Here is a 17,907-nt window from a genome sequence, read left to right as displayed (position 1 = left end):
GGTTTCCTTCTGACCAAGCGTCAGATCAAACTCTAATCTGTTATATGACAGTATTCAAGTGCTTCATTCTCTTGCAGATGAGCTGAGAATCATAGAATGAAAGTCTTGCCTGTACTTATTTTCTTTGCAAAGTAAATTTTATCTCTGCTTTTTCAAAACTTTTTGCACGTATTTTGGACAGCAAACTTGTTGTTGAGTGAGTCTGAGTTTTCTGTCTCACTGTTACTGACAACGTGCGCTTTTTGCTTTTAGGTGAAACTAATTCGTGAAATTGCTTCGTGCCATGGAATTTTAATTACGTCTTATTCATACATTCGACTGATGCAGGATAACATCCACAGCTATGACTGGCATTACGTTATTCTGGATGAGGGTCACAAAATCCGAAATCCAAATGCCGCAGTCACACTTGCGTGCAAACAGGTACTTTATAAAAAATAAATGAAAGATTTTTAAGGACTGGGCGGGGAGGGGGGTCCAAAATCTGGTAGCCTGTATTACTTTATCATAAAAATACACATTTTGACTATTAATAAAGAATAAAAGCATAAATCACAGTGGTCTGTGTTTGATTGTTTAACTTATTTAATATTTTTAATGAGTTTACATCAGTACATTTACAGAAGTATAGTAAAGGAAAAAAAAAACAGAAATGTTAAATTGTGTAGTAACTTACCACTAGGGATAAGATGAGCCAGCAATGCGCCCTTGCAGCCCAGAAGGTCAACCGCATCCTGGGCTGCATCAAGAGAAGTGTGGCCAGCAGGTTGAGGGAGGTGATTCTCCCCCTCTACTCTGCCCTGGTGAGACCCCACCTGGAGTACTGCATCCAGCTTTGGAGCCCCCAACATGAGAAGGACATGGGCCAGTTGGAGAAGGTCCAGAGGAGGGCCACGAAGATGATAAAAGGGCTGGAGCACCTTTCTTATGAGGACAGGCTGAGAGAGTTGAGGCTGTTCAGCCTGAAGAAGAGGCTCCAGGGAGACCTGATAGCGGTCTTCCAGTACCTCAAGGGGGCCTACAAGAAAGATGGGGAGAGGCTGTTCAGTAGGACCTGTTGTGACAGGACTAGGAGTAATGGTTTTAAGATGGAGGGAGGTAGATTTAGATTAGATATTAGGAAAAAATTTTTTACAATGAGGGTTGTAGAACACTGGAACAGGTTGCCCAGAGAGGTGGTGGATGCCCCATCCCTGGAAACGTTCAAGGCCAGGCTGGAGGAGGCTCTGAGCAACCTGATCTAGTCGGGGATGTCCCTGCTCCTTGCAGGGGGCTTGGACTAGATGACCTTTGAAGGTCCCTTCCAACTCTAACCATTCTATGATTCTATAAATGTCAGATTGCTGGTGTTCATTTCCTGCTAACAGTTTATGGAAAATATATTGCAGAAAGCTATTTATTTCAGGTATATGAGGCCGCATATTTTAAAATGAGAATTCATTGATGGTGAAATTGACTGTCCTTTGAGGCAGGATGCAGGCTACACTGTGAACCATGAAAATAATTTTCTTTGGTTTTGTGGTTTTTATTAATAGTTCCGCACACCCCATCGAATCATCTTATCTGGGTCCCCTATGCAAAATAACCTAAAGGAGCTCTGGTCCCTCTTTGACTTCATATTCCCAGGGAAACTGGGAACGCTACCTGTGTTCATGGAGCAATTTTCTATTCCAATAACCATGGGAGGATATTCCAATGCTTCTCCTGTCCAGGTGAATGCATCAAAAATATCACTTTGTTTGAAGGAAACTATTGTATTGTTTTAAAACTGACTTTTAAATGTACCTCATGGTGTATGCTGTAGACACTAACTCAAAAGAGGGTTATGTGTGTGTTTTACTGCTGCGTATCTGAAAAGAACTGCTCAACTAAATGAGACCGTTTCATTTTTACAGGAATAGAGCTTATACACAAAGTTTTCTTGTCAGAAGCCCTAAAGTTTAAATCATTGGAAGTACTCTTTTATATAAAGTAAAGATAAGCAAGTTGAGGTGGGAGGTGACTGATCTAATATTTTAATGTATTTAAATAAACTTTCCTGTTTGATATCAAGCTTCAGCAAGTAGATAAATCCTTAAATCCAAACTGAAAACAGCTTTCATTTTTAAAACCTAAAATAGGTATTGGAAGTCTGAAAGTAGATAAGCTATTTATTTTTGAAAGCAAAAAATATTTGGAATATTATTTTGAATAAGTATGTCTTAATTTTTGAAGTTGTTGTTCTTAGTATTTATGACTTCTTAAACATTTTTCAAATTAGCTGGTAGACAAATTGTCTGCATAATAATCTGCAGACTCAGTTTCATATAATGCTAATAAACTTGTATCCTTTTAAATATTCTTTGTAATGTTTTGCACGCATACATTTCTAAAGTTTTCTTTTCTTTTTGAGTTAAGTACTTCCCTTGTCTAAAGCCTAGTAATTTACTAAATTGGACAGCCAATTTGTTTCTTACGTATCAATAATTGATTATATTCTTTGTTTTGCTTTAAGAGAAATTTTTAGCCATTATGTACAGTTAATACCCATCTCACACATCCATTACCCATTACAGAACCATATGCTCCATTTAAGGCCAGAGTGACCTTTCATTTCTGTGATCATGGGGATTTTCTTGTACCGATTTTTTTTTAATAGTCTCAAGCGGGCACTAATCTTCACTTATTGCCTAGTAACCACCATTGCTGCAGGCTACTTTTTTGATCTTCAGTATATGTATTAGCAGTTTTTCATGTGGATTTTGGTTCTGTGCAGGTTTATACTTACTTCTTAGATTGTTTTCTGAAAGAAATCTCTCATTTCTGCTCTCTTTTATTTCCACTAAATTAGGAAAGATAAATTAGTGGTATCTGAGCAAGACTTACTTATTCAATGTTGTCATTGCTAACATGAATTTTATTGCAATTCATATTGTGTTGAATATGTAACTATAGATCTATATAAATCATAAACCATCTTATTCTATTAGGATTTTCCTACAACTAATTATGGAATTTTGTTGCCAGAATTAATAGCAAGAACCAAAGTACAACTTTTGCTTTTTTGTCCTTCTTCAGGTAAAAACTGCATACAAATGTGCCTGTGTGTTACGGGACACCATAAACCCCTACTTGCTGCGAAGAATGAAGGCTGATGTAAAAATGAGCCTTTCACTTCCAGATAAAAATGAACAGGTTTGCTTATCTTTGCTACTAGATCTGAGCCCTATCCCTCCCCAAAATCCAATCGTTCATGGACATTTGGAAATAAAATGTGCTAATAGGAGATTAAATGCTGTTTTAACTAAAGATAAGATGTAGCATTTTCAAGTTGCTTATTCTTGTCATCTGTTTTCTGAGTATTAAATGATCATAATCTTGTAGGGTCTATACAAGTACACTCTCATCTGAAAAACAAAGAGCGTATGAAGTGCAGTCAGGTCTGCTTAATACTGTCCTCCGAGGTTACAGGGTGCATACAGATGAGTTGTCGGTGGAGTGTTTCCTATGGTGCATCTCTTGGACACTTTTAACATTGTTTCCAGCTGTAAAAACCTTAATTTGGGCAGCAAATAGTAGAGGACTACTTGATGGCAGTTGTTCAAAGTGGGCTTGTACATTCTAATAAATTCCCAAAATATTAGCCTTTTGATCAAAAACTTGTTTGCTCTACAAAGAGGTATGATATTTTTTAGTAGAGGAGGTTGAAAGGATTATTTAAACAACTGAAATTCCTACAAATACTCACTGACAGTAATTATTAGATTCTTCTGCTACTCAGGCATCAGAGCTTCAGGCTTTCTTATCCTATCCTGACTCTTTTCCTTCCTGTCTCCTCCCTTTAAAAGAGAAGTAGACATGCTAATCTTTGTAAGACAGTGCTGAAAGGTGCATGATAAATGAGTAGGTCATACACAATTTCTGCTGTGCAGTTTAATGATTTTTTTAAATCAAATTTTAAATTTCTTAAGAGTATGAATATACCTTAAAGAGTCTGAGCTATTTACTCTAAAGAATACAATCATAAACAGATTAAACAAATTTGCTTTTTGTTCTTGTCAGTCACAGGGCATTACGTAAGTTTGACTTACAGCATAATGTTCAGTGCATTGCAGGATGCAAGGAAGTTATTTTGTTCCATTTTAGCCTATAAGACCATCTGAAAAATCATTCTATACTCACACTCAAAGGCTAATGACAGAACAGATTACATGAGCTAACCTAGTTTTCCCATGAGATACTAAGAATTTGCAAGTTTTAAGTGACATAACAGACATACAATGGAAAGTGTTTCTTATAGCTTAGAGAGAAGGCTAACATTGCACAGTTACCTCTTGAAAACCAGAAAATGGTAGCATTTCAAAAACTAAAGCAATTTGAGGGGAAAAATAACAACTGGGAAAGGACACAGAAAAACTCATGAAATCCATGTTAATCATTATGTTAATTCTCTTAACAGTTCTAAGTTTATTTCTAATTATTTCTATACGGTATCTTTTACCTTAGTAAAGGTATGTATGTCTGTGAAGCTTCATTGTAGCACATTATAAAACTTTAAAATTTACTCTATTTGGAGTTTACAGGTTGGACTTGAGCAGTTCCTTTGTTTGTTTTGGTAGGTCCTCTTTTGCCGTTTGACAGATGACCAGCGTCAAGTCTATCAAAATTTCATCGACTCTAAAGAAGTTTACCAGATTCTCAATGGAGACATGCAGGTTGGCATTGATTAAGATTAATGGCAGGTAGAGTTTGACAGATAAAGTCATGGATTGACCTTTGGATTCTTTTACCTGAGTTCTGAGCAGGAAGGGAAGCAAACACACTGACCTCAGTTCTGCTTCTGTGGATCTCTGCTTTTTTTCCTCAGAAATGTTCCATGGAATACGTAGACTTAGTGATCCCTGGGTAGTAGGGATCCCTGTGCAAAAGTAGGAATGGAATGGGCTTCGCAATATGTTTGTGATGTTGGAAACAAATTACAGCTTGTTGGGTGACTTGCTGTAGATAACTGTATGCATGCTTTTAACCAGTTGCAAAAGTGTAGCAAAGGAGAAAAGAGTAATTTGTCCAGAGAATACAGTTGAAGTATGGTAACTTCATGATGTAACAGTTGGTGATTTCACAGTCTTAACATATAGCAGAGCAAATAGCAAGCATCCTTGTTATTGTCTTACTGTCCCTTCAACATCTCTTTCCTCCATCCTCACAACCTAAGTGTTGAAATTGGTGTGGCCAGGATGACAACAGTAATTGAAATACAGTTTAAAATGCCTGCTGTTGCCTGTGTAAAAAGTCTGCTATTCCCTGTGACTCCTGCATTGCACACATCTGGTCCATTTGACTTTTGTATGCATGCAGTGGGTGTTTTTCACTCCCATTTTAGCTGCAGGATACAGATCTATTTTTTTGTAAAAGGAGAAGTAATATTTCTTGATTATAACGCATAATTCACCACATGTTTCTCTGTCTTGTGAACTGTGAAATCCCTTCTCCTCTGAAGCCCAGTGGCTCTAGTTAGTTGCACAGTCAGTACAGTCATGTATATTGCAGTGCCATATAAAGCAGATCACTGTTTCGACCTTTTTATTTTTCCAGATCTTACACAGGTATAGTGGCCAAGTTTTTTCAGGTGCCTAACGATTTTAGTTATCCCAATTAAAATTATTTTAAGGAGCTTGATCTTCAAGGGATGGCTTGTTCAAAAATATCTGCAGAAATCTCTCTAAGATGTTACGGAATGGGCTATCATATTTGCTAGAGTTTTGAAAATTTTAAACAGTAAATGTCAATGCTTTTATTAGATGTTTTGTGATTACAGCAGTGAATCCCAACTGAAAAACTAAAACCTTATTGTACAAATAAACTATAAATTATGAGCAGGCTCATACAACTTGTAGTGAGAGAAAATTGAGGGATTTGCTGTTTCAAGTATGTTCATTTTTATGAGTGCCCATTATATCAGAAGAATAAATAACACTTGTAGTATTACGAAATTAATAACTGAATAGAACCCTTCTAACATGGCATCAAAAGTTATAATTTTCAGCTTCATATGTATGTTCAAATATGTTTACTCATCTCTTCTTTGTTACCATGCATTCTGGTGACTATACTTGCTGTCCTTCAGATCTGCCTTAAGTTACCTGCTAACATGGCAGAGGCTGGAAGGAGAGACACAATAATTTCAAGTAAGAAACTTGGTGGAATTTTTCCTTTTGAGTAGGAAAAATTTGACTGTGAATTACAGCTAGGGACTGCTTTTGCTAATGTGGAAATTGTTGCAGAATTATCTTAATATTGTCACCAGAATAGACTCACAAGAACAGAAAATTTCATTGACCTTCTCTTGTAGTCATTTTTCCTAAAACTTTCCATGAAACGAGTATTAGCATCCATTGGCCTCTCCAAAGAGCAAACCATTATTAAAACCAAACTTCTTGATGATGACTGGATTAATTCATTGCTGTTTATTTTTCTCAACCACAACCCATATAGAAACAAGTACTTGTCAATAATTTATTTTTTTTCTCCTGTATTGTTTAGATTTTCTCAGGACTGGTAGCTTTGAGAAAGATTTGCAACCACCCTGACCTCTTCTCTGGTGGTCCCAGGATTTTGAAGGGTGTACCAGATGCTGAAGTGGAGGAAGCAGATCAGTTTGGATATTGGAAACGTTCTGGGAAAATGATAGTGGTAGAATCCTTACTGAAAATATGGCACAAACAAGGTCACAGAGTGCTGTTTTTTACTCAGTCAAGACAGGTAAGATGAGCTCATTGTTTTTTACTTTTAGCTGTTACTAAAACTGAAAACGTGTATGTGTGTGTGTGTCCCAACAAGACTTGTAATTAGAACCACCTTTTGTAGTGTCCTTCTCAGACAGAAAAAAAAAAAAAAAAAAAAAAAGACTAATGTCTTTGGAATAATTGGAGACCAGTTCCCAAGCTCAGTAAGCTTTACTGGCATAAATTCAGTACATTAGGTCAAAGCTGGTATCAGTTGTACCCATATAATACCAGGCTGAAGCAGTGGTGATGTATTTATTGTCCCTCCTGTGTAGTTCCAGGGTAGAACTGGTAGTCAGTTTGCTTGCTCTGTTTAATGCATGGGCACTTCTAATCCTCAGAATTCTGTGCTTTGGGCCAGTAGCACAGACAGTGACCTTCATTTGTTTTCCCTGTGTATTCCCGATTTTGTCATGCTTCCATGGATTCGCTGGAATGCTGCACCATTTACCTGGTTAACTGTCTTAAGACTGTGGGTCTGGACTTCCCAAACCAAGCACTAACATTCCACTCTTGCATTCAGCAGTGAAATTACTACTTTTTTCTTTGTCCCCCAGTTATGGAAGTTAATTAATTTTCTGCTCATTTAAGATTCCCAAGTTTTTGGTTGTCATCTTGCTGTTAGTACCAGAAATTCTTATGACTTGATCAGACAGTTGCTTAGTCTTCACTTCTGGATTTCATTAGTGTTTTTCTATCACAATAGATGCTGCAGATACTTGAAGTCTTTGTGAGAGACAGAAACTATTCCTACCTCAGGATGGATGGCACCACAACAATAGCTTCCAGACAGCCCCTTATAACAAGATTCAATGAGGTGAGATGTTGCATCCTACACACTAATGCCTGTTAGTGAGTGTATGGTTGAGTTCTTGCAATTCTTCTTGGTCTGTTTTTAAATATACTCCTTCAGATTTGAGACACAAAACTGAGTTCAGGCAAATGAAACCACTTTCTTGGTGAGAGGGGAAAAGGTCATTATTTTTTTCACACTGAAGCTGGATTTTCTGCTAAGAAAAAAGAAATTGGAAAGGGGGGAAAGATATTTTATTGTACATTAGTAAATGAAATTTTGAGCAATAACTTTTATTTGTCAAAAGAGATGCTGGGCAAACAAGCAAATGTATTCCTTCTCTTGGCTCTATTTGCATCTTTGCAAATAATGCTGATAACTTTTTTTTTTATATCTGGCATTCTTTTATTATCTTGTATTTTGGTAATTCTTGCTTTAGTAAATTCTCTCTTCTGTTCTAGGACAAAACTATATTTATTTTTCTTCTAACAACTCGTGTTGGTGGCATTGGGGTTAATTTGACTGGTGCTGACCGGGTTATTATTTATGATCCTGACTGGAATCCCAGTACAGACACGCAGGTAAGTTTGGTTCATTACATTCCATTTACCAGCTAAGTTGAAGAAAAAATTATGATGGAATGGCGTTTATCTCCTCACATAGTGTTAAAGCGCTATGTTGCTCTTCCCTAAGTTACTGTTCCCAGCAATGGTCGCTTAGGGTGCACTTCCACATTATGATTACTTTTGTGGCAAAGCCAATTTAAGTGGTTTCCACCACATCCCCTTTATGCTGTTATACCTTACCGCTCTTCAATATTGTCGATTCATATAGTCTGTTTAGAGTGTAGCCAAACAAACAGTTGAAATGGCCTGGGTTGTTTTTAAATAAATAAGCAAACAAACTAAATGTTTCTGAAGGAAGAGTACAATAGTGCAAGCTCTTGAACAGGCATGACTGTTCATGGTTGCAATGCAGGGTAAGAAAATGAGAACAAGTGTTGCTTAAATTTGGTTTATCACTAAATAATGATGTATAGCTATGCCCTTAGAAGCTGTTGATAAGTCAATACCTTAAAGAAGTTTTTCTTTATCTGATGGTGTGATGAGACTCTGGGTTATCAAATCCCTTAACATAATGTGGGGGAGAGGAAAAACCTACTCTTGATGGAAATCTTACATAGCTCTGAGATCTGCAAGTGTGTAGTCTGACCTAGATTGGTCTGTTTTAACAGTTAGTTCAAGATGTTTGTAGGAAAGCTTTCAGTTAAGAAAAAGAAGAAAAGTTCAAAGGAAATGTGTATATTAAAGCTCTGTTGTGAAACAGATCCCTTTTGGAATAAGTCTACATAAAGTACATACCGGAGATAGAAGTTCTAATTTTAACATTATTTTTTGAGATATTTTGCTTAGATTTCTTGGTACAAAATTGGAGAGTTGTCTTTTTACATATGTAAACTTTCTAAATTGTTTTCCTCTCTTGCTGAGTTAGTTGTCCTAATGCTGTAGAAATACCACAGCTATGTAACTTCTTGAACTTTTTGTTAAATGTCCAAACTAGGTTTGAAACAGTGGTATTGATAGCTCTCTGTCAAACATATGTCTAAGACGCTAATGTCCGGTAACCAAACCTTTTGTGTTCCAGGCTCGGGAACGTGCTTGGAGAATAGGCCAAAAGAAACAGGTGACTGTGTATAGGCTTCTCACTGCAGGTACCATTGAAGAGAAGATATACCACAGGTCAGTCACCCCTATACTCCAGAAAACGTTCGTAGTGAATCTGAGGTAGTGTAACAGTGACATATCTGTGCATGTGCCCACATGGCTTGTAACGCCCAGCATTGGTCATCATGGGCACATCGTGGAAAACTTTTTAAAATTTCTGCTGAGAAATGAGCTGCCTTCTAATATTAGACTCCCAGTTGCAGGGCTGTGCTTTCTGCCTCTAGCTCCAAGACTCATATACTAAATATACCTCATCAATCTGTTCCAGCAGCTGTGTCCAGCACACCCAGAATTCACTGTAAATGAGAGCATATGAGGCATAGACAGGAAAATGAGCCCCTTACTCAGAACGTGAGACCCAACAAGTCTGAAATGCAAATTGAAATGAGCAAGTTCTTTGTATTGTCCTCAGGATATATAAAGATGTATGTGGTACATACCTCCGTTTACTACTCTGAAAACCCAATTTGATTTTATTCCTAAATCATCCCAAGGTGAGAGAATTAAATCCCAAGAATCACCAGTCATATTCAAGTTACTTATTCCAAAATGTAGCTAAAACCTTAAAGTGCTTCTATTTTGAAATCAATGAAATTGTTTTGTTTTGCTTTCCCATTCAGCTTTCTCAGTAGTTATCTTCACTCACATGAATTACAAATGAATGTACGTGGGAATCCTCTGTCTAGGCATTACTCTTTAGAACTAGAATATCCTCTTTGAAAATGCAGATGAATGAAAAGCTCTAAATAATGAAATACCAGCACTTACTGAGTGCCTTTTTTAATCTGTTTTACCACATGGACGTAAAGCATCCGCTGTTGCTTGGCTTGCGTCCCTCTAGCATACTTCTTCTTGAACACTGACCACATCAAGGCTCTAACGGTCAGGACAGCAATCACAAATTCATTTATTTCCAGAACAGTGCGATGGACTCTGAGCATTAAGCAAGTTGTCTTTTCACTTTGTGTCTTCCTCCCTGCAAATATGTGATCATCCTTGCAGGAAGCCGTGAAGCTCAGTTAATTCTTAAAAACTTTAAAGTCTTCTGATGCCAGCTACTACAGTGCACCCATCTATGTTTAAACTTAGTTTTTGCCATTGGATTTAAAAATAGTTTCCCTGCTTAATGCCAGTAGAGCCAAAACTATGGTGATAACACTTCTTGAGAACTGATTTTCAGATCTATTTAGGGATGGGGTTTCCTGTACTGGAAAATAGTGCCTAGAACTTGCAATCAAAAGCTATATAGTACAAGTATGGCATAGAAGTAGATTTACCAATAGCAGAAGACGTTTTGCAGCTTACTTCTCCCCTAAATTTGTTCTTCTGCAGATGGGCTCTTTTTTCCCTTCCTCCCAACCACAAGTCTGATTTCCCTTTTCAGTGGTTGTCATCCAGACATCACCATCAGACTGAGCTACTCTGCTGCTTTTGATTCCTCCAACCAATTGAGCCATTAAAATGTTGTCATTTTAACAAGCTCTTGTTTTTCTTTCAAGTAGCTTTCTGATAGTTTTATTGTAATGTGTGCAAGCTTTTCAATTTTAATGGACAAAAAAAAAAATATCTAGCTGTGAAGTTATTTATTGCTTAGTTAAGGGATGCCTCATAGGACATTTCAGGATGGTGGTTACCTGTCGTGTTATGGGGTTGTTGCAAAACAAAAAATCTCTGTGTTTAACAATTTAGTTGGTGGTTTGAAAGTTACTAACTCAAGATTTCTTTTGAGAACTAACATAATCTTCCCACTGCTTAATTGTTCTGCAGGGTAATGTTTGTGCTTATACAGTTTTCTATTTAAGTACTGTATTCAGTACTTAAACATAGCTAGACATTGTTTCATATACAAAAGTACTTTTTTTTTGTTTTTTAGACAAATCTTCAAACAGTTTTTAACGAACAGAGTGCTGAAAGACCCTAAGCAGAGGCGCTTTTTCAAATCAAATGACCTTTATGAACTTTTTACTCTGAGCAGCCCAGATGCATCTCAGGGGACAGAAACAAGTGCAATTTTTGCAGGTACACATTTTTTTAAATGTATTTAAAAGAAAAAGAATGTTTGGAGTGTTTGATAAATGGATAATAATTTCATTCATCCCTCAGGTACTGGTTCAGATGTTCAAGTCCCAAAACGCCAATTGAAACGGAAACTTGAAAAGCCACCTGATAATGACACTTCCAAAGGTCATCTCCATCTTACAGAAAGCAGCTCACCAAAGTACAGCAAGTCATACAATTCTTACTCAACCACCCACATAACAAATTCTTCTTCTAAAGCAATAGACACAAGTGAGGAAACCAAAGGAAATTTGGAAACCTTTGATGAAAATAGCTGTGCAAAAGATAATGCACGAGCTGCCTCTAATATAAATTCATTGAATAAAAGCAAGGAGGAAAGTTTGGAAACAGCTGACAAATCTATGTCCCAGTCCTTGCCAGGTGGTTCAGGGTCTTCAGAGAATGCCAAATGTCTGAACGCCATGGTGGCTGATGACGAACATGGAGCAGCTAATGCAAATGTCACAGGAGACTTCAGCCTTACATGCGGTGCAGCTGGCTCTTGGGAAAAGCAGGTAGCTAAAACTGAAGATGGGCAATTAGATAATAATCATTATAAATGTACCTCAAAAACAAAGCACAGGGTGGATATGCTGTCCCATGAGAGGCACAAAGATAAGTCTAAGAAGAAACATCACAAAGATGCTAGATTTGAAGGAGAGCGCATTCCTTATCTAGTGAAACAGAAGCGTTACAGAAAGGAGAACAGTGAAGAGAAGGAGGAAGACTCAAAGAAAAATGATGATTATGTCTTGGAGAAACTTTTCAAAAAATCAGGTAACTGTAGCTATTTGGCTGCTCAACAGTGTCAGGCTTATTTAAACAGAAGTGTATAAAACTTAGACAAGTGAGGGAAGGAAAAATTCTGTTACTCTGGTTAGAGCTACAATACAAAATATGTTTTACCTATTGTTACTGTAGTGAAACATTAAAATGTTCATCATTGAAGTGCTGCAGTTATGAATGTGTTAATCACCTTAGCACAAACATTTCGGAGAGATCTGCAGCCTTCCAGAAACACTTCTGGATACACAAGTAATGCAATATTTCTTCTGGAATTAAGATGTAACCAATCTCCACTTACACAAGGGTTTCACTTCTGTCTGTCCTGTCTGTAACAATAAAAATGATCGGTTTACCCATGTAATTGCAAAGTCTGTTGTGAATAATGACCTCATCAGCACACCAGAAGTGGTTTGCTGTCAAATAGATTGCTGAACTGATAGAAGGGGGTTCTCTTACTAGAAATTACTATACTGAAGTGCTGAATATAATCAACCTGAAAAAGGAAAAACATGGTTGTGGCATTCATTGAAATGGTGACTTAATGGTATAATTAAATTGTACAGATAACCTCCTTCACTTTTTCTTATATCTTCTGGTTTTTAGGGGTACACAGTGTTTTGAAGCATGATGCCATTGTGGAAGCTTCCAGTGCAGATTATGTGCTGGTGGAAGCAGAAGCAAACAGAGTGGCTCAGGATGCCTTAAGAGCTTTAAAAGTCTCTCGACAGCGATGTTTAGGAGCTGCTTCTGGTGTGCCAACCTGGACAGGCATGAGTGGTCTCTCAGGTGCACCATCAGGAATAAAGTAAGTTCAGTTCTCACACTGCTTTTCCAAAAATAGAAGAATTCCTAAGGATGCTATGGATTTTTTTTTTTTGCACTTAATATGTGCAGTAACATGTATCAAAGTGGCGTTTCATGTTTTATATTTAATAAAGACATGAAGGCATATTACAAGCCTAGGAAGTCCATTCTGAAGTACAGAGAAAGCATTATTGTTGCACAGTAGAGGAGAGAGAGTTTGGCAGAGAGCACTTGAGAACCCTAAAATGCAGACCCAGTCAGTGCCTTTGGCAAAACGATCCTGATCATTTTGAGAAGGATGTTTTATGGAGTTAATTCTTTTGTGGGTTTTCAGGAGTCGGTTTGGTCAAAAAAGAAACTCTATGCTGCTTTCTTCACATTCCACTTGTGCCTCACCTGCAAAGAAGTGCAAGGTAAGAGATGCAAGCTAGCGTTTCTCTTTTAATAGCTGATACATGTGAAATGTTCTGATTTACGCAACAAATGCGGTTTATACTGCAGATGTGTCTCATACCCATTTGTGGTGTGATTCTGTAGAATTCTAGAATTTTTAGTCACCCATAAATTTGATTTTTCATGTTTTGATATAGCATCTTGATGAAGTCTAACTAGATACAGCAGTCACAGATTGCAACATGGTCTCATTATCTGTCTCAAGACCAGCAGTGCTTTTCTTTTCCTTCCGAAGTTCTAAAGTTGAGACCAGAACATATCACCTCTTTATTGTGTATTTCAGATGGCTAGCTTCTAAGTGTTCATGTTTATTGCTTAAGTCTGAAGAGCAGGCAGAGTTTGTTTAACAGATTCTGTGGATCTCAAAACCTGGTTTTCTCCATTATCTGTGTTTATTTGCAGGATGCAGATACACTAAAGAAAGAAAATGTAAAGAAGTGTAGTTCCAATGGGCACTTTGATGGAAAATCTGGAGAATCGTCATCCAGTGCACTAGACTCTTCATCTTTATTAGCTAAGATGAGGGCAAGAAACCACCTTATTTTACCACAACATACAGGGAATGAGGGAGATGAAAATCATCAGCAAGCACCCGCCCCAGCCCCGAGTTCAACAGAATACGATGAACTGCTCGTGGATATGCGTAACTTCATAGCATTCCAGGCCCGTGTGAACGGTGAGGCCAGCACTCAGGAACTACTGCACGAATTTGAGTCCAAACTGCCTGCAGTGCAGTCCTGCGTCTTTAGAGAACTTCTCCGCAATCTCTGCACCTTCCATAGAAGCCCAAATGGTGAAGGTGTCTGGAGGCTAAAGCTAGAATTCCGCTGACCTTTGTCAAGGGAAGACACCTGTCTGCACTTCGGCCACCACTCTCCTTTCAAAAACTTACTGGTTGTCTTTTAAAATGGGAATTATTTTGTATTCATGATTTAATAATTTACTTGAGCAGTCAGTGGTGCAGTGCTTGTTGCAAGCTCAGAGCTAACTTAATTTCTGATTTACACTATTTATATGAAAGTGCCATCTACCTCATAGATGAAACAATACAAAATATCAGCACCTTTTCTTTCAAAGAAATTTAATATAAATGGGATGAAGAATACAAACTGACAGTTTATTGCAATAAGAACCATGGATGTTGCCATGGGTTGTAAGACTTCTTATTTGATTTCTGTGAAATTCCAAGAACTTCTTCCTCTATTTTCTGTATATTACTTGAATGATTGTGGGGCACAGTGTACGATCAAAAAAAAAAAAAAATTGTAGTGGTCAGCATGAGAGATTCACTTGTACCGACAAGCGCATCAAAATCATTGTATGACACTTTCATCAGTAGTGAGAAATTTAGTTTAATGTTGGTGCTTTTGTTGTTGGCAGCATCTAGCATATGCAGTGTAACTTACTAACGAACTTGGGAAATAATTCTACTGCCACAGAGGTTTAATAACAAAAAACTGAAAGCCTGGCAGGATATTGAGACAACTGACGGTTGATAATTACTGAAAACTTATTATATAACGGAAAGTCCATTTACACCATAATCATTAATCCAGTTACAGTCCCGTATACCACTGGCAATTGCTTGGTACAGTATTTCCTACCACTGAGGTGACAGTAACTGTTATGTTTGTCACAGGTTGTGGACTGATCATTGAAATCCCATGAAATGTTCATGGGTCTCACTGTAATTCACGTCAAAAGCTTTTCAGTTCCTTCTTAGCACTTAAAATTTTATGCATTGACAAAGACTGAGGTGTTAGTTGGTCAGAGGATGTTATAGTTGCCTCGTTCAGGACCAAGCTATGCAGTCTCTCACTCGCTCTCCCCACCCTCCAAGGGAATGGGGAAGAGATAATATAACAAAAGGCTCAAGGTTTGAGGTAAGGACAGGGAGAGATCATTCAAGTTACCATTAAGGGTTAAACAGACTCAACTTGGGAAAAACAAATAAAATTTATTAATAATAAAAACCAAAGCAGGATAATGAGTGAGGGGGGAAAAAAAAAAAAACCAAATCTTAAGAACAGCTTCCCCTCTTCCTGGCTGAACTGGACTATCTCCACCTCCTCACGCCCCTCCCTACTGGCACAGGGGCGATAGGGAATGGGGGTTGCAGTCAGTTTATCACACATTGTTTTCTACCACTTCTTCCTCCTCGGGGGAAGAACTCCTCACATTCCTTCTCTGCTCCAGCATGGGGTGTCTTCCACAGGCTACAGTCCTTCACTAACTGCTCCAGCGTGGGTCCTTTTCTGCAGAGTGCAGTCCCTCAGGAACTGGCTGCCCCAGTGTGAGCCCTCCACAGGCCACAGCTTCCTTCAGGCATCCGCCTGCTCTGGCATGGGGTCCTCCACGGGCTGCAGGTGGGTATCTGCTCCTCCATGGGCCCCCAGGGGCTGCAGGGGAATCTGCAGGGAGCAACTTTACTCCTCCCCCTTCTTCTTCACTGACCTTGGCATCTGCAGCTGTTCCTCTTCACAATCAGGCTCAGGCAGTTGCTTCTCATGTTCTGTCACATCTCTCTCCTCCTCCTCCTTCTCTCTTTCTCCTCCTCCTCCTCCTCTCCTCCTCTCCATCAGGCCAAGTCGAGCCCCAGATAGCTGCCTGGCAGGAGGCCAGACAGTGAGGACCACAAGAGTTCTGCCTCCCACTGTCTGCCTACGCTTCTGTTTTATTTTTTCATTCTTAAATATGTTATCACAGGGGCATTATCACCATAACCAATTGGCTCAGCCCTGGCCAGCAGCGGATCTGCCCTAGAGATGGCCAGGTCCACGGGACAAAGGGGAAACTTCTAGCAGCTTCTCACAGAAGCTGCCACTGTAGCCCTCCCTGCTACACAAACCCAACATAGAAGGGGAGTGGTTTCACTGTATAAAAGAGAATGACTTTTGGCCAGAGACATAATTGGAGCATAGACAGAAGTTACAGGTCGTACCTATTCTGTAGGTAAGGGAAATCTCAGTCTTCCTGACAGACAAGTTGAAATACCCATTTTCTTCCGAGGAAGGAAGGAAGGATTGAATTATTTGTAGCAAACTCGAGTACTACATCAGGTCTGTCTTCAAAGTACTAGTGTGCTATGTAAGGAAGTCTTAAGGGGGAAAAAAATGATAAATTTTGAGAAGAAAACCACATTCTTGCAGCAACATTAAATTACCGTATGGCTTAAACTTGGAACAGTTAAATATGCCAAATGTCCTTCCCATCTCTAAGCTATTGACAAAAGGGAAAGCTGAGCTACTTTTAGGTTTTGTACAGTGTGAAAGTATCTTGTTTATTTCAAGCGAAAGTACAAATATTGAAAGATGAATGGTGAAGCAAGAATACAAACTATTACTTTGTTCTAAACAAAGTCTTTTAAGATACTTCCAATGGCTTTTCCTCTGGTTTTTGCTCAGGGATAAAGTAGGGATTTTCAAAAAGTGGTGCCTCACTTTTTCAATAACTAGTCAGTTGACTTTTCACAAACTGGAGTTGGGTGGGCACAGTCCAAGAATCTGTTTCTTTTCCTCATAGCATTTGAAAGTGGGACTGTTGCACATTTTCCTGATGTCTTTTTCTGATCCTATTTATATTCACTTGCATTTCCTCTTTCAGGAGAAAGATGAAACCAAGAATCTAGGCTGCAATTACAGAACACTTTAAAAATTGTAGACCTGTTGACAAGACTTAAAATGGATCAGTAAAAGAGTAAAAAAAACCCAATTTTGCTGTTCTGTCCAAAGCTTAGGGAATTTTAATTGGCTTTGGGTGTCATGCCCCCTGTGCCCCAGGCACAAACCAGGAGTTCAGCTGTCAACAAAGCTGCTGTTGTCATCTTAGCTGCCAGTTCTGCTGTCCTGTTCCATTTACACCTTCCAATCTGAAAGACATAGTTCCTCTACTAAGGAAAGTTTGCAGCTTCTCGCTGATCTGTAAATGGACTTGCATGTGCTTTTTATAAATCCTTGGCTTTTATGGACTTATTAAAAAAGCAAAACCAAAAGTCTGTTTAGAAGTTGTCTTTGGGGGTGGGGGGGAAGAATGGGGTGGGGGAGCCATCTTTTCCTGTATAGTGTGGCTCTGACTAAATGATTCATATTATCTTTAAGTACATTTCCATTTTTCATACAACTTCAAATTATACATCCTAGCAACTAGATATTTTTCCAGTACTAGCTTTTAAAATGTTCAAAAGATTGAATGAAGATTAGTACAATACTCAAAAAAAAAAAAAAAAAAAAAGGTATTTAATCTCAAAAGTGTATGTGATTAAAAGTCTACAGGCTGATTTCTAGGTAAAAGTTGTTCTGGAATATAATACAGCTGCTATACATGTTAAAGTAAAAGTTATTTCAGAGTAATCCTACTTTTATTTCATAAAGCATTACTTGTTAATTCCAAGGTATTATTTTGTTTGTTTAGCTTCACCTGTGTAAAGTTAATTCCTTTGGCATAGTGAAAGAATATCTGAAATAATTCCTGACTAATGCTATTGCGTAGTCAAGCATGTTTACCGTTAAAATAGTTTATAGATATG

At 38.2% G+C, this 17,907-nt stretch overlaps 1 protein-coding gene across 1 annotated transcript in view; it reads left to right on the top strand.

Annotated features, from left to right (window-relative positions):
• Positions 1-15,404, top strand: part of ERCC6 (ERCC excision repair 6, chromatin remodeling factor) — a 49,060-nt gene extending 33,656 nt beyond the window's left edge. The window contains exons 10-22 of the mRNA XM_086752765.1: positions 253-423; positions 1,536-1,712; positions 3,058-3,174; positions 4,599-4,694; positions 6,523-6,741; positions 7,471-7,581; positions 8,019-8,138; positions 9,202-9,296; positions 11,155-11,300; positions 11,385-12,116; positions 12,729-12,930; positions 13,264-13,342; positions 13,785-15,404. Of these exons, the coding sequence (XP_086608891.1) occupies positions 253-423; positions 1,536-1,712; positions 3,058-3,174; positions 4,599-4,694; positions 6,523-6,741; positions 7,471-7,581; positions 8,019-8,138; positions 9,202-9,296; positions 11,155-11,300; positions 11,385-12,116; positions 12,729-12,930; positions 13,264-13,342; positions 13,785-14,213 (2,694 nt within the window). The 3' untranslated portion in view covers positions 14,214-15,404. The remainder of the gene's footprint in view (positions 1-252; positions 424-1,535; positions 1,713-3,057; positions 3,175-4,598; positions 4,695-6,522; positions 6,742-7,470; positions 7,582-8,018; positions 8,139-9,201; positions 9,297-11,154; positions 11,301-11,384; positions 12,117-12,728; positions 12,931-13,263; positions 13,343-13,784) is intronic.
• The last annotated feature ends 2,503 nt before the right edge of the window (positions 15,405-17,907 follow it).

The sequence above is a fragment of the Chlamydotis macqueenii genome, chromosome 7 (assembly GCF_036417535.1).
Source record: "Chlamydotis macqueenii isolate bChlMac1 chromosome 7, bChlMac1.mat, whole genome shotgun sequence".
Lineage (NCBI taxonomy): Eukaryota > Metazoa > Chordata > Aves > Otidiformes > Otididae > Chlamydotis > Chlamydotis macqueenii.
This window is presented reverse-complemented; position numbering and strand designations above follow the sequence as displayed.